A 24,560-nucleotide genomic window follows, 5' to 3' on the forward strand; every position below is an offset into this window, starting at 1 on the left:
AGGAATATTCTGTGAAGAACAGTAAGATATGCAAATATACAGGAGTGATTTGGCTAACAGATGTAGTCATTGCAACAGACACTTCAGTGCTCAGGCAGTGTAAAATATGGTTTGAGGGAACAACTGTATGTTGTTGTCTGTATCTTCCTGGAAAAGCAGAGAAATTAACCTAAATTAATTCTGATGTGAATTCTTGGCAAATTTAAGAAAAAAATGACCACTGTGCATGTTGTACTGACTCTTATCTCCGACAGAAGAGAATGAAAAGGAGGAGGATAATTCTGAATCAGATTCAGAGGAAGAAGACTCAAAGAAGCCCAGATACAGACACAGACTGCTGAGGCACAAGCTGACAGTGAGTGATGGAGAATCTGGTGAAGAAAAAAAGGGGAAACCTAAAGACACAAAAGAGGGGAAGCGCAGAAATAGAAGGAAAGGTACACAATCCAAATGTTTCTGTCAAAAAAGTATTTCTATAAAATAACCCCAAAGCATGTCAAAATGCAGATCTGAAAGTCTTAATTTTTAATCTCTGTATAAGCTTCCTTGTGTATTAAATCTGAATTAATTTTTCTGTTTGATAAACAGTTTTATTTAAAACGTTAGATGTGCATGCAGCAGGTTACAGCTCTTTACTACTGTATCCTTGGAATTGGATTAATCCTGTTGAGTCTTACAATATTAATCTTTAATAACAGAGTGAAACCCAGTAGGCCTCACTTGTGAAAATCAATCTTGCCTTGTATGTGATTTCTCCTTTCCTTGGATTGTTAATAGGCCCTTGTGTCACCTGCTTTAAATGTTGTGAGCTTTAGCTGACACCAGATGGCACTGTGAAGGGATGCCTGCCTTAGCTTTCTCATTTTCCTCCTTGCATGCAAGAGCAAAGAATTTGTTAACCCCTAACATTTTGAGTCAGTTCTAAACTTGCTATGCCTGAAGAAACTTCAAGCCATAAACACAGTAATATAATTGCCCACCTTGTTAGTAAACTGTTCGTCTGTGTTATGTGTGAAGTGTGATTATAAAATGACATCTGAAACATTTGAAAGGAAAGCTTCTATTTAACTAAAAATCATCTTTTTTTCCTAAGTTCAGCGCTGTTCCCCATTATGTTCTGTCCTCTTTACTCATGGTCTCTGAAGCTTTCCAATACAATTCTGTTTGCTTTTAAATCATGCTTAGATATTTTCATGCAAAAAAAACTTAGTCTTGTTGGCCTAATAGGCTATCAGGACTCAGCTTTTCTGCTCTGTACCCCTAATATTGCTGATGCTGCTTCTTGGTATGTTGAATGGGTCCAGTACTGTCTGAAGTGAACTTCTACAGTGCTTGTTGACCTCAGATACTTTGTATGATTAGAAAATGTCATGTTGCTTCCTTTGCAATAATATTCAACATGAAATCATACTTCATTTTTAAAGTGAGCAGCGATGATTCAAATGAATCAGAGTTTCACGAATCAGCTGTTAGTGAAGAAGTCAGCGAGTCTGAAGATGAACAGCGTCCAAGAACAAGGTATAAATAAAACTTCACTCTTCTTACCTCATCTTTGGGTTTTGGCTTTATTTTTCAGCCCTGCTGTCTAGGCAGTGAGACAGTAAAACGTGAAGACTTGTGGTAACTTTGGAGACATTGGATCAGTCCTTAAAACCTTTGATTCTTCTTGTATATGATTTTGTTATCTGCTGATTACATTTGCAGCAGATGTGAGAATTTTGCATTTGTACCACAGCATGTGGTACATGGCAATTTGATAAGCCGGTAGGAAAAATGTAGCAAAACAAATAGCGTTTTTGTGCCAATTATGTCATTTGGGGAATGGTGGGTTGCAGTAGCAAACTGATATTTAATGAATCTGACCTTCTTCAGAGTTGTCTGGAATAGTCTGTTATTCTGTGTGTCCAGTGAGATGAGGGGGAGGAGAGGATTTGGAAGTAAAACCCTGACTGCACAAAAGGACTATATGTTCTGTTGATTAGCAGTGTAGTTCATGTAATTTTTTTTATCATTGTTTGTCAATGAGGCAATCTATTATTATTGTTTGTCAGTAAGACTGCCTTTATTATAGATCTGCCAAGAAAGCTGAGGCAGAAGAAAATCAGCGCAGTTACAAACAGAAAAAGAAACGGAGGCGTATAAAGGTTCAAGAGGATTCTTCAAGTGAAAACAACAACAAGGTACTGTATTGTGTTTCAAATTAATAAATGGGAAAAGGAGTTCCTGTTTTGTATGCTAATTGTTCAGGGATGTAGGTATCTCAAACATCTCTGTACAAAGCACAGTAAAAAGTTAAAACTTTTCTCAATGTTAACTGTTAAAATTTGTAAAGTAGCACTGCTATGGGCAAAAACAACATCACATTTCTTGTTTCCTTGTTTAGCTGTTAATTTGGAAACAAAAAGCAAAACAACTTCTAAGTAAATGGAATTTTAAGAAATTAAATATAGAAGATGACACAAAGTAGGTTAAGATTTTTCTAGTAATAAGGTTTCTTTTCCTGTGTAGGGTAGGTGCTGGCTTATCTAGCAGCACTAAATCAGAAGAACAGTTCTTTACTAAGTCATTATTTGATACTATATGATAACAGTACCTTCAGTACTGCTTTTGCACAGCTGCGTTTATCTTTAATATTGCAGAATACATTATAGTTAAGGTGCCACTTCTGTTGTCATGCTGACTACCCATTTTAAAAAACAAACAAACAAAAATCAGTATCTTTTTTCCTATGAACTAAACTACCAGTGTGTATTGAAATTACTGAGAGCTTATCTGAAAATCAAGGATTTCATGGTCTGTGTCGTAATTCTCTTGTTAATACTTTAATTTGTAATAGAGTAATTCTGAGGATGAAGAAAATGATGATTCAAAATCTCCTGGAAAAGGCAGAAAGAAAATAAGGAAGATAATTAAAGATGATAAGCTTAGAACAGAAACACAAAATGCACTTAAAGAGGAAGAAGAAAGAAGAAAACGGATAGCAGAAAGAGAACGGGAGAGAGAGAAGTTGAGAGAGGTATGTTCTGTTTTCATTGCAAAATGGTAGGAAGTTGAATTGCTGATGACATATAAGATGTCATATTTCTACCTCAGTTTAGTTTGATAAGTAATTTTTAAAGTACTTATATGTAGTCTTGTAAGCCATAAGTTTAGTTTGTAGTTTGCAGGTAACATTTTATTTAAGCCTACTGAGATATTTAAAAAGCTGTTCCAGTTGCGTATTTCTTTGCTTTTCCATGGGAAAAAGAAATCCCCCAAAGCAAGCTGATGATGCATGGTAAAGGATTAAAGGTCTCTCTTTACTTAAGTAATGACATCCGTTTTTGCTAAAGCTAGTGTTTGTCAAATGCTTGGCATTATTCACTTGTAAAGTATTCCTGTGGTGTACTGTTTCTGCTTATAGGTGATAGAGATAGAAGATGCTTCACCTCTGAAATGTCCCATTACAACTAAGCTGGTTTTAGATGAAGATGAAGAAACAAAAGAACCATTAGTGCAGGTTCACAGGAGTATAGTTACCAGACTGAAACCACACCAAGTAGATGGTAAGAAGAGATTTAAAACTTTTTTTTTCTAATTTTATTTTTATTTACACTGGCACAGTGTTATGTATGATCTGAAATAGAATCATAAGAAAAACTCCTTGGCAGGCAAATACCAAAGCATTGTGTTTAATGTTCTATTTTGGAAGATCTGAACAAATGAGATCACGAATAAATACATAGTTCTGTTTTGCAAGCAAAGAGTCGTAGATATTTCAAGTTGGAAGAGTCTTTAGGATCATACAGCTCTCTGCACTGAGGCAGAATCAAATATAAGTTAACCATCCTGCTCAGGAGTATCTGTTTGATTTTCACAGAATCACAGAACTGTAGGGGTTGGAAGGGACCTCGAAAGATCATTGGGTACAACCCCCCAATTTTATAGTTTTCAGTGTTGATTTAAAAATCTCATAGTATTTTCCTGGCTTTCTCATCCAGAATCTTTTTTCTGATACTTGATATGACTTGACTGCAGCTTAACCCAACTTCTTTTCGTTTTCTACTTTTAGTGAAGAAGGAGAAGAGAATGACCAATCATAGCTTTCTTCATGGCTCATTCTGTTCTTCTAAATTCTAGAAAGTTCATAAAATATCTTTCCATTTGAGTAAGAATCTTTTGGGCTTATTTCAGCTCTTAACGGGAGGTGCCCTGAACCAGACACAATAGTTGAATTGAAGCTTCGTCTGTACTGAGTATAGCATTGTAGAATACAATTCCCCAGTAAATACATGGCTTAAAAGAAGAAATCACCCAGCAGACCTTCATATTAACGCATGTTGTTATTAGGATTATATTTTCTCTTCCTTTTCAGCTGTCATAGTTCTTATTTGAATTTTCTTTCTTTAAGCATAGAGATTTACATCTGATCTGTCTCGACAGAATTTCTTTTTGCAGATTACCAAGATCATTTGCCACTGCTGTTCTATTTCCTCTATTTTGCCTGCCCCCAAGGTTGAAGCCATCTGCAGGCTGCACAGTAATACTCTTTAATCCAGTTGCCACATCTTTAGTGAAAACTGTGAATATAATTGATTTTAAGACAAAGCTCATCTCTCATGCTATCCATCTGACAGAAATTAATAGTTACCCTGAGCACTGCTTTTTCTAAGATTTATCATGATCTTACAGTGACTGCTCTTAGCAGGTGAACTTTAATAAAATGGATGATTAATAAATAATTTTTCAACATTTTTTTTCAGGTGTTCAGTTCATGTGGGATTGCTGTTGTGAATCTGTTAAAAAGACAAAGACGTCTCCTGGTTCAGGATGCATTCTTGCTCACTGTATGGGTCTGGGGAAAACATTACAGGTAAGGAACAAAAGTCTTAGTGTTTTCTGGTCTGTAGCTTGCTCTCAAATCTGATCCAGCAAAAGGCAATTTTAATGACTTTCAGAACATAGTAAAATGTACTAGGCTGTGACTTGATGAGGGTTACCGGAGAAAAGGATTTGTAAAAAGATTTTCATAAAGAAGTTGCGTTTGGTAGTATGTAGGTGTGCAAGTTCTGATAAGCACTTGTGCTTCCTCCACTTAAAAAAATAACAATTACCTTATTTAGTTTCAGATTTGATAGTCACTTAAAAACTCATATGTAATTGTAAATGATGTGTAGCTCACTCACAACCCAGAATAACAAAATGCAGCTGGTAGGAAACAGTTTCAGAAACCTCTGTTTCTAAGCCAATTTAATAACCTTAAGCAGATTTTACTCTTTACTGTCTTCTTCATTCTTCTTCATTCATGTGTTGCCCTATAATTTTTTTCTTTTCCTCAGTGGTTTTTGGATTTTGGATTTTTTGCATTGATAAAGTAGATGTTTATCTGTTCATTGGGTTCTGCTTTTTTTGTTTTATGCCAGGATTTTACTGTCTAAACTTAGATGCTTTGTGCTATAACATAAACAATGTTTTGTTATAATTTAGACTCTTCTGGATTGGAGGAGGGGAACACTGGCTTGTTCTCTGTGTTTTTTTTTTTTTTTTTTTTTTTCAGTAATCTGTTGTGTTTTTGTTTTTTTCCAGTAATCTTTTGTATTTACATTCTTATTTCTGCGTTGTTGTGCATCACAAACGTATAAGACCAGGAGCTTTCATTGCCATAGCAGTAAAAAGATACGATACGCTTTAAAGCCTTTTTTTGCTTCTTTATTTGTTTTCTTTGGCTTTAGAGTTCTTCGCTTTCTCAGATCTTCAGGGTCAAGCCTTCAATATCATTTTAGTGTGTTTCTTCTCCTTTATACCACTGAAGACTGCTTCTTAAAACTCTTTAAAACAGAATACTGTCACATTTCTTTAAAAAGATTTCCATTTTGTTACAGTTGGCTTTTCCGCCTTATTAAAAGTTGCACAGTGAACAGCTTCCCATTTCTATTACATCTTTAAAACCTGAAGCTCAATCCTCATCTTAAAAATGTTTCTTTTGAAACTGATCACCCAAGCAGCTGTTGTAAAACAGCACTCGTAGCTCTTTTTCTTGAGTCTCTTAGAAGATGCTTATGCCCTCCGTCAGCTTACTTTGACCTTCAAAAGGAAGAAAAGATACAGAACAGTTTTCTTGAATACCCCGCATCTCGGTATTCATGCTGCTACTTTTTCAGGGGAATTGAGAGTGTTGAATTCCTTTTCTTTTTGCTTGTTCCCAAGTATCTGTCTTCATGAATTTTGGCTTTGCATTTAGCCATGTTTAGCATCACTATGAGCAGAGAACTGAGGCAAGTTGCTTGTCTTGTTGCCATGTTGCCCAGTCTGTTCCCAAGAATTCCTTTAGCAGAAGTCACTTGACAGAAGAACTTTTCCCTTTTATTTTGGGGAGGAGAAATGGAAAATCTAGAGAGCTCTCAAAAATAAAGGAGGATAACAGTCTTATCAGTGCTTAAAAAGGCTGAAATCTTGCATCGAAAGGTGGAAAAGATGGTGCCTTTAGGTGATGTCATCACTTGCCTTCAAAAAGGAAACTGTTTAATGCCTCTTGACCTGCAGGAAGCTGACCATTAGTGTGTATATCCAAAAAAAGTCTGCCATTTACTCTTTGTCTAAGATCACTGCTGGTAAAAAGCAGGGCCGCTGTGGACTTGTTGTCTTCGTTGGCTTCATTGATGCTGTTTCCTCACTTATGGAGAAGGGACATACTCCTAGGTCTACCAGGACAACTGGCTGCTGAAACAAGTCGTTGTGAACATTTTTGATCTTTAGCTTGAGGTGAATCATTAGAAATCTAATTTGCTACTTCTGCGGACACAGGAGATGATCAGAATTGACTTCAGCTTGGGTTCAATCAGGGCCTTCCTCCACCAGGAGCAGTCCTTAGCTGTAAAGTCGCTTGACAGGAGATCTGCCAGGTGCCTCTGGTGAGTCTGAGTCTAGCTGATGTAGCAGCCAGCGCTTGTACAGCACTTCATTCCGAATTCCCTCTTCAAATGCTCCGAGTCTGGATGCACTTCAGTCGTTCCTTGGAGTGCAGTCTCTTTGGCGTGGTGATGATGGTTCTCAAAGAGGTTGTTTTCTTCCTACAGTGAGGATGGGATCCTCAAAGCGTCTGTGAGGAAATGCCATTTCACTGGCCTCTTCTGTCTTGGTCAGTTGTGGTGAAAGCTTCCCCCATTGGATTGGGAAGCCCTCTCACTTGACCTGAAGGCTCCAGATCTGTTCATTCCCAGAGAGGTCAGTATACCCACGTCCTGGAATTCCGTGCTCTATGAAAGATGTCTCCACGTTTTTGTGCCGCAGCTGGATTCATCCGCAGGTGACAACAGCCAGCGTTACAACCTTGGTAGGGTAGTAACTTAGCAAACCAGACGCTGTACAGTGCTGTTGACAGCTGGTCTTGGACACCTTTATGTTTGGCTTATGAGGCTTGTCAGTAGTTTTTATTGGCCTTACTAGGTGGTGTTTGGTGTAGTCAGCACATGTGGACACTGCTAGACCATAGGCTTGGCTAGACTTGATGTCCTCCTTTATTAGTTTTAGGGTCTGGAGATGTGTTCCAAGACAAAATCTTTGGAGAGGTATCCCCAAATCTAGCAGGGGGTATCTGTCGTTTTTTGCTGGCATTTGCTGTGCCTTACTGGGTCAGATGCTTCCTGCTGCTTGTGTCTTCCCTCTAATCCAGTCTTCAGAGTGGATTCTTCCATTTCTGCATCTGCAGTTGAGCCTTCGATTCTTCAGTTCAGCAAGTGGAGTGGCATAGGAAATACCTAATCCTGCCCTCCTCTGATCTAGTTGAGATAAATTTTATTTCAGACTTGCTGATCCTGAAAATCTTCTTTCATGATCGAGGAATTGCAGGATGCAGTCACGAGCGCTTAGTTGGCTCCCTCAGATTCTTTAGATTCCTGGGATTCCTTTGTAAAGAAGTGAATCAGAGAAAGTTTAGCTTTGGTTTTCTTTAGCGTTGTTTGTTTGTCTGGTTCGGTTTTTTGAGTAATACGAAGCCGTAGATGAATAGAGAAACTGCAGTCATTTCCTGGATGCCTCTGTGTTCTGCTTAGGTAAAACAAGCTACAGTCTTGATTGTGAAGCACAGCACATGGGCAGTACAGTGTGTGTGGTTTGGTTTCTTGTTTTTGTTTTTTTAGAACTCCAGCTGCAGCATACCTCTTTGCTTTGTTGGTGGAAGCTGAGGCAGGAGACCTCACCTCTTAAAACAATCCAGAATCCCACAGAAGAGAATTTTCATACCTTGAAGAGTGTATTTTTACATGCCTAATTCTGATTTACACGTTACAGTTCCTCAGGAGTTAGATCCCAGCTTTTCCTGGAGATCTGCAAAGTAGTGCAGAAGTGTAGAGCTTTTCATTGTGGCAATGGAACCCGCATTACTTTGTACATTTATACTTGATATACTTTAAACTTCAGTTAATAGCTTGAAATATTTCATCCTGGAAGATATTTTTATATGCGATTGCGATCATGACACAGTGGCTGCATTGTGACTTTTTGATAATCAAATGTTTTTCTGGATCCTGTTTGTAGCTAAATAATCTTTTCTATTTTCCCTTACATGGTTATTTGCCAATCCCCCCACTGTACTCAATAATGCCATTTGTTGGTTAGCTCTTAATAGGACTTTCCTGATGAGTCTTCATGAGGAGTTTCTTTCTGTATCTGAACATAAGATGCTTTTGTGTTGATAGCAAAACCACTAGCAATTAATTCTGGTATTGGAGCATCTAAAAACAGTTTGGTGCCCAGGGCTCAAAACTTAGTCATGCAGTTTAAAATTACTTTGATGCAGTGTATTGAATCAGGCTTGTGAGATAAAAGGTTCTAATCCAGAAAGAAATTCCTGGGAGTTGTATGGCTGTGGGTTACAGGGCAGCCTTCACCATTAAATGGCAGCGTGAGAGCTGGGGCTGTTCTGGGATCTCTGGCTGCTCTGCTCCTGACTCTTTACGTACTACCTCCAGTCCTGGTTTTATTTGCTATTGCTCAAAAACAGGCAGCCCAACAGAAATACTCTTGAATGGCAGGAAAAGAGTTAGTTGTGTTTTTTTTTCCAAGCCTCAAGAAGGTATTATCACAAGTAGGATATACCCAGGCTGGCTTTAGGGTGAATATCAGGAAGCATTTCAATAACCTGCTTCAGAGCTCATTTGCAAGAGCAAAACCTGGGTTTGAATCCTGAAAAAAAAAAAAAAAATCCCATGCAGAATTTGCCAGTATGTTGGGGAAAAAAACAAAACAAAACAAAACAAAAAAACCAACAAAACATAATGGAAAACATAATTTAAGACTGAAGGTCACTTTTAAAGACCTTTGACACAGTTATTAAGTCCATAGAGGTGAATTTATTTAAGGTTTGGGGTTACTATTGGGAAAGGCTTACAAATTACTTAATAGAAATTCTTAGTTTATGAAAATGATTGATGAAATATAAAGGGAGGTTTACAATTCAACTATTCAATTAGTTCAGCTATACAATTTTAAACTATATCACTATATGAAGGATTTAAGCAGCTGTGCAACCCAAATTAATAATCAAATGAATCATATGAATCATATAAAATGAAATGAATCAAATGAATAATCATATGAAATCAAAATACACATGTATTGAATTTTAAGCATCAAGTTGTTTAACAAACAGAAAAAGTATGTGTGAGTAAGATTGCGGTTGGTAAGTTTTATATGTGAACAAATATGTACCTGTGTGTTCCTTTCCTGTCCTTCAGTGCTCAGCATTTAGTTTGGCATTTTGTTTGTTGTTCCTCTTGCAGGTAGTAAGTTTTCTTCACACGGTCTTGCTTTGTGACAAGCTGGATTTCCGGACGGCTCTGGTAGTGTGTCCGCTGAACACTGCCTTGAACTGGTTGAATGAGTTTGAAAAATGGCAAGAAGGTTTAGAAGATGATGAGAAATTAGAGGTATTATAAAGCTTAAAAAGATTTCTTAAAAATGAAATAACTGAATGATTTGCATAATTGGGAAGCTCCACTACTCAAAATACAGGCTAAGGAATGCGCTTTGTTTGAAAAATCACTAGCGTTAATATGCCTTAAGGTATTTAAGTTACACCACTACTTTGGAATTTTAAGAGGACCTGAAGCATGTTTTTTTCCTATTTGAAAGGTCTGTGAACTAGCAACTGTGAAACGCCCCCAAGAGAGAAGCTATATGCTCCAGCGTTGGCAAGATGAGGGAGGTGTGATGATCATAGGCTATGAGATGTATCGCAATCTTGCACAAGGCAGGAATGTGAAGAGTAGAAAACTTAAAGAAATATTTAATAAAGCTTTAGTTGATCCAGGTAAGTGGGAAATTACCGAAGGTATGCATTATAAGTAATGAATTTTTATGTTTGAGAATATGAGCTAAGTAATCACGGAAATGGCAGTCTGTTGGGCAGATGATTTTAAACAGTAAGATTGGCAAGATTTATCACAATTTTTTTTCCCTTTGCTGAATTACAGAGGTGGTTTTTCAGAAGCTGCACAGTGCTTTTGTAAATAGCCTGTCTGTAAGGGTGTTTTGTCCAATATGGAAATGGCCACAGGAACACATGCTGGAAACTTTTTCTCATGGGTATTTTTTTTTGCAAGCATTGCTTTCTTTGCATGGGAATTTCAAGTGTGAATTGATGGTTACTGTAATCTGCAATTTTATTACAGCCACAAACTACTTGATCTTCGCTAGAATTCTACACGTACAGGAGCAACTACACACAAAGAATAGTTGAAAACACATACCTCAGAAGTGTGAAGAAATGAGTATTAATTAAGTGCTAATTAGTTGATAGCAGATAAAGCACTTTTTCGTATTTTTTTCCAGTCTCTGAAATTGATGTTTGGTTTTAAGTTCAGCTGAATGGGGCAAATTTCTATAAAATGTGTGTATGAGCACTTGAAAATACTGGTGATAAAAACCAATTTTATCAGGTGATCACCAAAAACAATTAAAAACTTCAGGATTAGCAAGTTTCACCAAAATGGCAACATTTTCTTCCAAATCCTGACCTAGTAACTGATACAAGAACTACATAAGATTATTCACAGCACAATATGTTTTAAATACCCTATTTAAAAGATAACTTTGCCATAACTTTGATATTGTACTTAGAGCTGATTAAATTTGGGAATGCTGATGTGGTAGGTAAGGGAAACAATTTATCTGATTCTTGAGGTAGATGTTCTTGGGGTTTAGTTATCTGATTGGACTTTAAGTTGTGTGACTGTTAGCGTAGGGTTGATTTTATTTTATTTAAACATTCTGATTTATGTGAAATACAGCATTGGTCTGGCTTGTACTTGGTCTTGGTGACTGATTTTTGCAAACATATGGGGAAAAAACACTTTGTGATTATTGTTACAAACTTTAAAAATTACATTTTCATAATGATAAGGTAAAATAGAAGTTGACTTGAGAGAAGGTGTAATTGCCTAGGGTCCTGATTGTATGCTGTAGTCATAAAAGACACTGAAAATCAAACAGCTCTATGCGCAACCTGACCAGGAAAGGTTGTTTCCTAGCTCTCTGTATACATATATTTCAACAACACAGCTGAGCAAATTCAGACTCTGTGATTCTTAAATAAAATAATTGCTCATTCTTGTGTTTTGTAAGCTATTGTTTAGCTTATGATGGATTGGTTTCCTTCTTAGTCTGGAAGTTTGTCAGTTCACTATTAGTATGTCTCATTTGCTGTTATTACCTCATTAATTATTACTGTGTTACCACCTCCCTGCTATTTCTGCAGGTTCCTGCCTCTTCCATTGCAGTGAAAGTGGCGTTTCCCTGATCGTGTTACAAATTGGTTCAGGAACATAAAATAAGCCAAAAGTAAACTTTCAAAAATTATTAGTTTGTATATATTTTAGTTCTCTGAATTGGCTCAGATTGAGCAGACACATAACCTGGTTGACAGAGATGGTGAAAAGAAGGAAGGTGATGCTGGTTCTTTCAGAAAGGATCTGAGCAGCAGCAACTCTAGATCTGCTTCGTCTCTCATAGAGCCACTCCCTGACCCAAACAGTTGTTCAGAGCCCTGTTGTTTGCATACTACTGATGTGATCTCTGAGTTTATAGCCAATAATTTGTTGTTGTAGAAGTCCTCTCTGTCCCTTTTCCCCTATAGTGTTGCTTTTTGAGCTTCAAAAGGGGTTAGTGTGAGCTGTTATTGCTAACATTTAGCATATTTGTGAATGGTAACGCATTTGCTGAAGACTTAAAACGCTCTTCTGATTAAGTTCCAAAACAGAATGGTGGTTTTCATTCACATTAAAAATAGCATAGTTAACTAGAAATAAGTTGAGCCTTTTTAAAACTGTAAGTTGTTAGAGCTGAGCTTAAGTGTGGCTCATGAGTTGAATGGGCAGAAAGCACTTCTGATACTTTGCAGCTCTTGTCGAGGTTGTTTAAAATACAGCAATGAAAACCTATTTTTCATGTAAATAACTCGGAATTCTGGAATAATTCTTCTGAAAGACATATATGTCTTGAGATTAAGATGAAGAAGGAAACAAAAAAAAAGTTGGAGTAGTAGTTCTGAAGGAAGAATTTAGGAATTTCTAAGAAAGCATTGAAAATTGTTTCATACTGGCCTGCTGATGGCTGATACAAGCCAAAGCTGACGAGGTGTGATAAATCCACACCTACTCCTTTTGTGGACAAATCATCGCTTAACTTGCAGTCTTCCATCTTCGGGCAGGATTACAAGGTCAGTGCTCCGGCTTCTAAAATCTTTCAAGGCTGCTGATAATATTGAATTTGGGTTAAAAAAGGAAATGAAGAAAAATGGAAGTGAATCAAGTTATGAAGCTTGAAGCCAGGTGAAAACGTCATTTAAAAATATTGATAAAATTTGAGCAGATCAACAATGAAATTAATTTACTACATAAACTGATCTTCTGCGTTGGGAAACCTCAGAATAATGACAACTTGTCAGAGATAGGAAGTAAGTAGTTTAAAGAAATACTTTGAGATAATTGAAAGCATTGCTGGGTGCTGCCATCTAGGTCAGAGAGCTGTGGCCAGATGGGTAGTAACAAAGGTGATTTTCCCTTATAAGCTGCTTGAGAGATAAAATGGATAAAATGCTACAAAATACTTTGTCTCTAGAGGCCGTGAAAGCTACCTCTGACAGTGAATAGTGCAGTTGTTTTAAAAATCAGAAATTGACTTTTCAACAAGTCTTCAACAAGGTTGTTTTGGGCTTCATATTGCAAGCTGATTGTAGCAATTTCAGATTTCCATTCCTTTATTTTAAATTGTCTCTCTAAAATCTCATCAGAAGGTACTTCCTTTCTTCTTGTTTTCGTTGGGTTATCTTCTAAAAAATTGTCTGATAAGCATGTGATGGTTTCCAAAAGGTGAAGCATCTGGCTCTGTTAGCAGGTTTTTACTGACACATGTTGATGATGTGCTTTGGTAGCTCTTAGTTGGCCTTTCTCTGTACTGAGCTTTTGTCCCTTCAGAGATGAAAATCCCCTCTGCTGCTTACGTTCCTGCTGAGCCTTCCTGAGGTGCTGGAGCTGAAATGATCCAACAGCTAAGCTGAGCTATTAAGGGGTTGGTTCTTTCCTCTACCCACACTGGGCACGTTTCCATCCCCTGCCTTCCTAGCAGCACTGGCATTTCCAGCTCCAGTTTGCGCAGCTGCCAGTTTGACTCAGGGAAGCTCCTGCATAATAGCTGATTAACTGTTTTTGTGATCACGTTGAAGCCACAAGCATTATTTAAGCAAGAAGGAAAATTACTTAGGGTTGAGAATGTTGCCAGGAAGCTCACAGCTGTAGAAGAAAAGGTATGAGCTAGCGTCTAGCAGTGGTAACAGTAGCCTGATGATGGCTGTGTACTTGGTTGGTTGTGTTCAGGTGTATTTATATTCAATTAAAATTTTGTTTGTAACGATGAAAGAAAAAAAAACAAACAACAACTCACATCTCCATCTAATTTCACCCCCAAATCATGGAAGAATTGAAGGATCTCTTGTCCTGCTATATTTCTGTTGACTTTAGCAAAGAACAGAGGAGTTGAGATACTTTTACGGTAACTGACTTTTGTAGGTTATTTTTCTTGTGGAAAGTGTCAGGGAGCCATGGTGTAAGGTTTCTTACTTACCTGTCTTAACAGTAATGCTGCCCCTTCCTTCAAGGGTTCATACTTACGTAGCTTTAAAACCATCAGACTGTATAGGGAGGTGGAATGCTCACCATGGAATTTTATACGGAGGAGACCCTGTGCCCTGTGTGACGTGCCCTGTCCCATCTCTTCCGAGTCGTTTTTGGGTTTTACATCCTGCTCGTGGGGGCGGTTCTCTTCTGCTTCCAAGCCTATGTAGACACCTTAGGACAACACGATAGAGCAACATCTGTGATTAGGTTAACTTCTAATGGCTTAATCGTAATCCACAAATTGCAGCACATTGGGCCTTGTAGGTTTTGACTAATTTTATATGAACACAGAAACCTTGGTTTGGTTGGATTCTGCTTGGATTACTTGGTTGGTGGTGTGGAGTGAGGCCACCGGGAGCACCAACATTGCCATAACCCAGTAGTTACTTTTATGTTGCCTCATACCCTTCTCCATTTAAACTAAATACAAACAGACAGCAATGTTCTAGTGTTGTTATCCATTACCTTTTGAACACGTTTGGATTGTCTAAACTGATGAGAGGAATCTTGCAACAGCCATTACTTGTCTCTTGCTATCTGAATCACGGCCCTGGCTGTGAGCAGACTGCCAGTGAAAGTTATAAACCTGCGTGCTGGATTGCTGCTGCGACTGCAGATAGGACAAGCTTGGTCTCTGGGAGCACTTTTAAAATTAAAAGGTGCAAATGTGGTATGTGAGTGATAATTTAATGGTTTGTGTCTGGTTAAAATGAACACCGCTAGGGTGGATGTGTTCTGTGGTAGAAGCTTACGGAGTGCTGCATGCTGCAGGAGAAGGGACCGCAGAGGGAAGGTTTAGCCAAAGTTTATGGGTGGGGAAATAGTGTGAGAAGTGATTTCATTAATTAACCAGCTCTGCCACGTGAAATAATGATTGTATATTCCTGCAGAGCAAGACATTATTTCCCAAAATGCGTTGTACCACACAGCATTTTATCAGTTGCTTACTAAGAGCTGCTGTGCTGTGCTTGCAGCATTTCAGAAATTGTGTTGGTTTTTTCTTGTTACTGCTAATAAAAATCCCATTACTGTTAAACTTGGGAAGTTCTTTCATTGATATAAAGCAGGCTTAAGTTCTTGTAGATCTCAGAGAAGAAGGAGAACTGTGTGTGTGTCTATATACCTAAGTATCTATCACTGAGTGTGTTCTATTTGTATCAGCGTGTTAATGTGTCCCAGCACATTAAGAAGGTTAAGAAGTTGAAGACTATGATCTCTGAAGAAAGATTGAAAAGAGTAAGGCTTTCTACCCTAGAAAATAAGATTACTAACAGGACAAACTTTCCACCATGTAAAAGCTTAGTGAGAGACTTTGAGTGAGATTTTACACAAGTTGGAGAAAGGAAAAGGCAGAATTTATCTGGAGTTGCATCAGAGATCATTTAGATTATGCTTCACACACAGTATTTTAGGAGAAGAGAGAGGTCACGGAGTTTTACTTCTTTTGGGGAGGATACATCCTACTCTTGTATCGATTATCTCAGATGAAGAAAATGGACTAAACAATCCCTTGAGGTCTCTGTTTTACATTCCCTTATGATATTTTGATAAATGCTCTGTCTGCAATGATTTTTAAGAACAAGAAAAAAACACAAATGTATGAAAATCCATGTCACTGAATTGTAGCCAAGATGTGAGTTCAATATCAGTGCTACACGACTGCCAAACAAACCACAAAAATTATACTAAGACAGTTTTTTCATATTTCTGCTATCATTCACTTAGTCTAAGCAACATTGATCTTTTTTAAAATAACTGCCTTGTTCATGTTAAAATCATAGTCTTTGAAATGGATTTCTGGATTTATTGGCACAATTTTGCTTGCCTAACCATCATTAAAATTTCATCATCCTCTTTTCTAATGTGCTTTGATTGTAAATGCAGTGTTCCAGACCAAATCCATTTCTGAGAATGCTGTATTAATGTGCAAGCTGTCAGATCTGGTGGGGAGATGCTGCAAGTCTTTACAAATGCTTCAGTTGTGGCAAGCTCCTTACTCTTCAGGAAACACTAGCCCCGAGGTGGTTCAGAATGAGGACTACAGAAAGGGTCCGTCAGTACGAGGTGCTTGCCTAAAACTGAAGAACGTCTTCGTGTGTAGCTTCTCAGTGCTGCCCTTGTTGGGGAAGGTACAAAAGTTGTGAAGTAGTATGGGGAAATGTTTCTGGGGGAGGTGTGAGAATTCACAAATCACTAGACTTCGGCAAGTCGAATGTGTTGGGAATTGATGTAGGTACTGGGTTTTCGTGATTGCCTTCTAGATTTGGTTAAAAGACTTATTTCTGCTTAGAAAAAAATACCTTCTTCATTCATTTCCTATTTAACGTGTAAGATTGAAATCAGCTTGACATTTTAAATGGCACAGTTGAGATGGTTGGTGTTAAATCATATGGTTGGTCAAAGGCCTGATTGGACTGATTTTCTTTACTGAAGAAAACATGTATCAGTAAGCTACAAGAGATTAAATTGATAATGCTGGTAAATTCTCCTTTGCCATCTCAAATGCCAGCTTTCTTAGAGCTGAATAGATGACCCAGCTGATGGCTTTGGTTAGTATTTTTCAGAGATGTGTAAACTTGACTTCAGCTGATGTCATGGTTGATAGTTCAGGAATTGAGGTCAGTTTTAGATCTGGTAAGACATTCATTCAGTCACCAGTAGGATCCTAGAACGTCTTCCATATGTCCTTCCAAGGAAATAGTTTCCAGAATTTGACCCAATTCTGGTAAATGTTAGGATGTGTAAGCGTATTCTGCAAAATTTGGTATTTTCTGTGAACTCCAGATTCGGACTCCTAATAATTCTGCCAGAGTTGCTTCACATACAGTGCAAACATCTTAGGCGTGGGCTTGTCATTCTTTGTGCAACCCCTCTTAAGTTTGTAGTATGGAATCCCTGGTTTTATCTTTGGTAAAAGTTGAGGAAATTTCTGCAGTGTCTTTTAGCTACAGGGTGGCATTTCAGTTGTATCTAATTCAAACCAGATTTGATGGTGTTCATACATCTTAGATAAGACTCTCAATCGCACCGTTTGCCTGTGTTGATACAGATCTGTTGCCTTGCACAAAAATTGCTGGCTACCTGATCTTTTGTTTTTTTTTTTTAATTGCTTGAGCACCAGTAGATGGCAGCATAAGCTGAATTTAGGAACAGTTTTAAGAAGTTTTGACAGGGTGAATGAAAATACAGACACGGATGCACTAGGTCTGTGGATAGACAATTTTTATAGGTATATGTTTGAAAGTTGTATATAACCCTGCCTTGAAAATTTTACAAGTAATGGTCTGCAGTTTACCAGAATGTCTACTGTAAAAGAATGTCTACTGTGCTTTTTTACCAGAATGTCTACTGTGCTTGTGTAAAAACCGAAGAAGAACCTTAATGTTGCTAAGTAAATAAAGCCCATAATAAACATTAGTAGAACAAATTTCAGTTTCTGTAGGCTGCCAGTTTCTTTGTGGTTATAAAAGATGGGAGAGATCTAATGTTCTTATTTCTTTCTAGGCCCTGACTTTGTTGTTTGTGACGAAGGGCACATATTAAAAAATGAAGCATCTGCTGTTTCTAAGGCAATGAATTCTATTCGATCCAGGAGAAGAATAATCCTTACAGGAACACCACTGCAAAATAATCTTATAGAATGTGAGTAGCTTTCTTGTTTAAAGACAGCTTTATTTCTTTGAATGTACTCCTGCCTTTCAGCAATATACATGTATTAGTAGAGATAGTTTGATTGCCATTTTACATGCTGAAGCTGTTTGCTATGTTTCTACAACAACAGAAAAATAACAAGATTTTTGTTTTGGTTTTCATTTTGCATACTTAATTAATGTCTTGAGATGCATTTGTATGATAGCTTAAACCAAATTAAGCTGAAGCTGTTGGGAGCCTGGCCTTTCCTCCATCCCTTTCCTTGGCGTGGCCTTGCATACATCTGATTCCACAGGGAGCCAGTGTAAGGAGTATCAGACCATGAATGCTGAATAGCTTTCTGACAGTTCAGTTCCTTGGTGTGGCTCACCGAAGGATCAGATGAGTCTCAACATGTCCAAAGGGAAAGGGAGGGAGTATTTAGAGGGGAAATGGGTAGACCAGGTCTAGCAGGAGCATAAATTTAAATTGTTTTAAACTATTATAGAGCAGTGTTCTTAGAAAACTTGTTAAAATAGTAATTTATTTTACTGCCTCGGGAATTTCATTCTATATTAGCTTGTAATATTTGCTCCTGTTTGTTAATAATGCAGTAATATTTCTTTCTTTTGAGTTATACTTTTGGATCTGTTTCCAAATATTTACAAATATGATTTGTCATTTAATTGCTATGGTGTACAGAAGCTCTCAAACTTTGTTTAGCACCTAAGATGAGGTAGTGTTAAATCTGACATTAAGTTTAGAAGTTACCTTTTTGCCTACAATGCGTATCAATTTAAGATGCCTTTTTCTGAAAATGCTATTTTCTTTTTTTTTTTTGCTTAAGAGAAAGCTCTTACTTTAGATATGACACATTCATTTTGTGTTAGAAATAATCCTAGTGCTGTACTTTAACTTTTCAACAACTGTAGCTTGATCTTTTTGTTCCAGATCACTGCATGGTTAACTTTATTAAGGAGAATTTGCTTGGTTCCATTAAAGAATTCCGAAATCGATTCATAAATCCAATTCAGAATGGTCAGTGCGCGGACTCCACTCTGGTAGATGTCAGAGTAATGAAGAAGCGTGCACATATTCTCTATGAGATGTTAGCTGGATGCGTTCAGGTGAGAACAGTTTGACTGTAACTAATTACTTGAATTAGCTGCAGGCATGGGGGTGAGTTATTTCATCTTCTTCTGATAAAAGTGCATGTTACTTTCTACTTAAATACTTCCCCAGGTTACTAGATTTTTGTGTTATTCACTGCAGATAGAAAACCTTTTTTTAAAAAAAACATAGTTTTTATCCTGATACCAGTATCTCCTAAGCAGGATATATCCAGATATTAGAGAACACGTTTTTGTTAGGAGAGTAAAAAAAAAATACATGGTAGAGTAGGATGCCAGTTACTTGGAAACACTCTTTTAATTTCATGTATACATTTAAAGAATACATGCTTGAAAATTCATCTGCTTAAAAGCTGCAGAGAAAGTTTGATCCATAAAGAAAGATCCATAAATAAAGTTTGATCCATAGTTTGTCACTTGGTTCTGGTTTCCTATTTTTTGATTTGAGAGAATCAGAACAATTGGGAAGAGGAGAGAAGGCAGTTTAATCGGGTCTAAAAGGGTGAAGAACTTATCCTTAAATGAGAAGAGAAACAAAACAACAAAGAAACCTTAACCTCCCTAAATTTCTGGAATGATGGCTGGCCTCCATCTCTCGAGTTTACCTGCTGTAGTACTGCACCTCATGTGCCACCAGCACAGCGTTACTGCTGTTCCCCTCTATGAACTCGGGCACCAGGAGAGGTGTGATGCTGTGTAGGCTCCCAGGGCCTCTTCTGGCTGTGCTTCTGCAGACCTGCCTGTCCCTGTCCTGGCACAGCCTTGCTTTGGGCAAGGGCAGGGACACAGCACCCTCTGGTCGTGTCAGAGCAGAGTCTGCCCCCTTCACATAGAATCACCTTGTATTTTTTTCCATGTGCAGTTGATCGTTGGTTAAGTAGTCCCGGTGGGTTTGAGTTAGGTCAGATGGTCATAGTGGGATAGTCCCATGAGTAGATAGCTCTCCTTGAAAGGAATAAAAAGGTTTATGGCAGTGTGTAGTGCTGGGAAAGGACTTCCTGTCATAGGATGAGTATCTTGGAAGTATGAGTAGTAGCAAGAGGATAACACACAACCCTACACCTCTGTACAGCAGTACAGGAACACAAAGTATTCTCCATTACAGTCTGCTCGTCTCATAAAAGAGGTAGCATGAAAACTGTGGTTATTGTAAATACACATACGAAAACATTTAATTTCCTCAAGCACTTTCTGGAATCAATACTTACGAGCTGTTATGGATAAATTAGTCCTGCAACAAAATTAGTCCTGCTACAAAACTAGTCCTGTTAGCTGAGGACCTTACCATTGTTCTGCGCTGATGGATTATCCCACAGCCTGATGGATTATCCCACAGCATGCTGCACAAAGCAGGTCCTGTCCACGGAGAGAAACTCTCATTTAATCTATTGTGTAATTTCTCCACAAGAAAACAACTCTGTTCCTAAGGAATGTTCGCATGGGAGCTTCTCGCTACCCTTCCAGATAAAAGCAAGGCCGTGCAGGTGGTGTAATTGCTGGTGCCAGGTGGGAGCTGCCCGCAGGCTCTGCTGCTCGCGGCAAGCTGGCTGGGGTTATCCTGCAGCCCAGGGGTTTGTGCTGCACGGCACAAGCCCGACAGCCACACTGGGTGAGTGGCACAGCACAGGCTCGAGCCCCCCGGGGCTGCTCCATGGGTCCCCAGCTCCTGAGCAGTGTCTCGGCCAGGATCAATGCACCCTGTGCCATTTGAATGAAGGTGCAGACGGAGAGATACGGAGTCTAGTGTAATAGGAGAAAAGATGAAAACAAGTAAATTTTATTTTGTAGTCAACTTTGCAAGGACTTGGAAATGGGACACGGGGGGTTACTGCATTTACTGTGTAAGGTGGGCCTTACAGCGCCTGTACAGGGATTTCTCTATTTATTTATTTATTTTTTATTCTTTGTGGTAGGAGAGAACGTAAATCATTGTAAGATATGCGTGGTGCCTTGCCATTGGAGATGCCTAAAGTTCTTAAGCTCTCAGTAGTCATTTTCATGTTTATAATGACTAAAATCTCGCTTCTAAATTACAGAGGAAAGATTACACAGCGTTAACAAAGTTCCTCCCACCAAAATATGAGTATGTTCTAGAAGTTAGAATGACACCTATTCAGTGCAAACTCTACCAGTACTACTTGGATCATTTGACAGGTATGTGCCTACAGTTGGCTCAGGTAACAAGATTAATGGTTATTTACTATGGGGCTTTTGCTGTGGTTGGAAGAGTTGTTAGATATCTAAAATCAGCCCTATAGGCATATTTTTCTGCTTCCCGTAAGGTTGACCTTAGCTCCGAAGCTTGAATTTTAGCAAAATGTTTGGTGGTGCATAAATATTCTTGGAGGAATAGTACTATATGTATCTCAACAGCAGTCCTCCCTCAGGTTGTGGTTCATATCTTCTTTCTTTTTTTTTCCTTTCCTAGACATAAAATGTAATTTATTTAATATTTTGTTCATCTAAGAAACAAAATATTTGCATTAAGATTGGAGGGAGATAAATTAAAATTGAGCTGCACTGCTGTAAGCACACTGCCAAGCCTTGCAATTTCTTTTTTAATAGTTATACCTGAAACTGTTATTTGTCAAATGTGGCTCCTCTGTGGAACTCTCTTCTGTTGTTCTCTAAACCCCTCAAGTCTGGCTTTCACAATGACCATTCTCACCTCTTTGCACTTAATGTAAACTTGGTTAACTGTAAAAGTAAGGTGTATGAGGAGGGAAGAAGAAATGTACCACTGTGGGCTGCTCTACTGTTCACTTATATGAGAGAGAAAACTCTGCAGCTTGTAATTTTAGTGTATCAAGGTGTCAAAATGTCAACACTTCTGTATGGTGGTGCCACACAGGACTACTAGAGTGGGAATCTCAAGGAGCTCTTCAGGGAGCTTTTCTGTACCGCTGGGCATTGTGCAGCCACATTCCTCAGCAGCAGCTTTTGGGTTCTGGAACAATTTGGTTTGTTTATATACCACACAGAATAATTGTCTTAATGATTGTACACTGAATTACATTGTCGTGTTTAAGGTGCTCTGATGGGCTTTTGTTAAACCTTGAAACACATATTCCCTTTCTGCAGTTGCTACAAAATGTATTATGTAGTCTGTTGTGCCATTTCAGTAGTGTTGGTATCCTTTTTTCTCTAGTTTTTTTTTTTGCACCTGTTAAGCCACCTGCCTTAATGCCCGCCTGTTGCTGCTGCAGGAATTTTTAAACTGTATTTTTCTATTCTGGTTACTCTGCCAAATTTAATTACAGAGATTAATTGCATCTCAAATCAGGCGGTGATTTACAGCAGTATGGAGTTCACTGTGTTGTCTTAATTACTTTAGGTTCTGGTTAGTGCAGTTTCTATCACCTAGCCAAACTGCCAGCTAGATTTCCTTTCTACACCTGTGTCGTGTGATGCCTTCATTTGATGTAAGTTATGGAAGTAGAGTTTTAAAGGACCTGTGAAAGCAATTTCACTTCCAGTGATAATCTCCAGTAATAACTGCACGTCTACATGCAGATTGCTCCTTTTAGCCTTTCATTCGAAGGGAGTAAAAACTTCTTGCTTTATGTATTTTTTTTTAAAAGGAAGTAAAAGCTTCTTAGATTACTAGTACTTCAGAACAGTACACAAGCAAGCCCAAACTTTGATGCAGTGCTCACACCTAATGAGCTCCATATTGCAGTCTGTCCTGTGTTGCTGCATTGACTCCTCTTTCTAGAAATGTGCTGAAACGCCGCTTATTTGCATTCCATGGCCTTCATCATTCTAAATGCCTTCCAAAAGCAAGTAGCCTAAAATGATAAGCATTAGTTATTTACTCTACAAGCATGCATCCAAATGGTTTAGGTTAAATCATCCTAGTTCTTCATGGTGTCTTGTAACTTTCAAGAGTTACAATAGTTCTGTAGGTTTCCTTTGGCCTATTTCTAATACAAAGCAGGACTGGTTTTGCAGTTTCAGACTCTACAGCCCTGACTTTGTTGGTCTGGCATGCTTTTAGATGGTGAAGTATATCTTTTATGGATTGTGGATTAGCATAAGAGCTGGTGCTGTGTGTTCACAACTGCTTTACGTGGTGCAGAAGTCTTTGCAGACGCTGGCTTTCAGTGCTTCCTTTTTTAATAAAGCAGGCAGCTGATAAGATGAAGTAACCTCTAATCTGGTGTCCCTTAAAGCTAAGGGAAAGACTTCCTCAGGCAAAAAGCCTAATATAATGAGCTTCACGTTTGTTCAGTTGTTGGAACAATTAATTTATTACTGGGTTGTGTGTGTAACTAACTGAGAAAACACACTCCCTCACAGGTAGTTTAATCTGTCCAAACTTCGAGGGCTCAACACAATTATTTGAGCTGAAATCTGCAGCTGTCACAACGGGTTGCACGGTTTCATGAGTTACTAGCCCTTGGTGAGCTGCTTCAACACCCTGAGCTACTGGAAAGCATCGTTCATTTTCTCTCTCTTCTTCTGGGGTTAGTGTCCTGCCACTGTGGTGAGCTCCATCAGATCATCCTTTAGGGCCAGAGACAACGTGAGAGAGAGGAAAACAAGAGGGGGAGGCAGGAAGAACTGCCTCTTCCAGAGAAAAAAGCTGTGCAAGCTAACCGTGGCCCAGGTCTTCAGAGGAAATCTCTGAAATGGTTACTGACGCCTGCATGAGTACTTTGGATTACCTTTGTATTTAAAGAGTTCCCCTGAGGAAGATGTGCTCTCTGATTTTCATTAAATTAACAGTGAGTCTTGCTGCTGAAAACAAACATAGAAGGGAAGTTGCTGCTTCTCTGCAAATGTTTAACGTTGTTTTCCTGTGCCCTGTAACAGAGGCATATACCAAAATGCACGTTTTAGATGCAATATTCTAAGGTTGTCATTTTTTGATTCATTTAATGAATGTCTGTATATGAACACTTCTGTAATAATGTGTGAACACACATCACATCTGAACCCTTCTGTAATACAGAAAATCAAGAAGTCTGTAGTGTAGGAGTTGTTGACTGAGGATGTTTCTCTGTCATATTAGCTCAAGCTTAGCCAAGTTGAACCAAAGAATTTGTCTTCCTTTTAATTCAGTTTCCCAGCATCCTAGGGGAGTACAAGTTAGTTCTAAAGCTGTGTTTTATGATTAAAACGTAGCAAGAAGTCGCTTTGTTGATTACTTGTGCTCTGTATACATCTATTTGATTGTCTTAACCTGTTGAGCAAATGCACTGCACAAGCTTTCTGCCTGCCTCGCCATAACATTTCATAAACATTTCATAATTTTGATGCAGCAAATACTATTTTCTGCTAGGTATGCATACCTTAAATTATGGATACAATGCATATGAAAGCCAATCAATTTCAAGAACCTAAAAGTTATTTTACTGTTTAATGAGTCACTGAGACTACAACAAATGTTCAACTCTGCACAGTTTATCACTTTGCTCTAAATTGTGCTTGAACAATGCAAATAGGCTGGGCATTTTTGCATTTTTTTATTGTAGCAAATTAATGCAGAGTTGCAAGTTTAAGAAAAAAAAAAGTAGCTTAAAATAATAAGTCAAACTCATTGAAAACTTAGTGCAAATTTTATTTTGTTTTGTAGCTTGGGCTGGTCTTTAAGAGCTGATTTCACAATTAAATGCATAGACATGACTCCTTTAGAGAGGATTTGGAT

At 38.2% G+C, this 24,560-nt stretch overlaps 1 protein-coding gene across 5 annotated transcripts in view; it reads left to right on the forward strand.

Moving 5' to 3' along the window:
* Positions 1-24,560, forward strand: part of ATRX (ATRX chromatin remodeler) — an 85,215-nt gene that overhangs the window by 37,856 nt on the left and 22,799 nt on the right. For 4 of the 5 annotated variants that reach the window (XM_084293983.1, XM_084293987.1, XM_084293985.1 and 1 more), the window contains 11 exons: positions 255-437; positions 1,425-1,518; positions 2,072-2,180; positions 2,837-3,016; positions 3,404-3,545; positions 4,743-4,852; positions 9,759-9,905; positions 10,111-10,288; positions 17,655-17,792; positions 18,732-18,907; positions 20,947-21,064. In XM_084293983.1, the coding sequence (XP_084150109.1) occupies positions 255-437; positions 1,425-1,518; positions 2,072-2,180; positions 2,837-3,016; positions 3,404-3,545; positions 4,743-4,852; positions 9,759-9,905; positions 10,111-10,288; positions 17,655-17,792; positions 18,732-18,907; positions 20,947-21,064 (1,575 nt within the window). The remainder of the gene's footprint in view (positions 1-254; positions 438-1,424; positions 1,519-2,071; positions 2,181-2,836; positions 3,017-3,403; positions 3,546-4,742; positions 4,853-9,758; positions 9,906-10,110; positions 10,289-17,654; positions 17,793-18,731; positions 18,908-20,946; positions 21,065-24,560) is intronic. The other variant, XM_084293984.1, reaches the window with a different exon arrangement.

Source organism: Netta rufina (genome assembly GCF_964035555.1).
Source record: "Netta rufina genome assembly, chromosome: 12".
Lineage (NCBI taxonomy): Eukaryota > Metazoa > Chordata > Aves > Anseriformes > Anatidae > Netta > Netta rufina.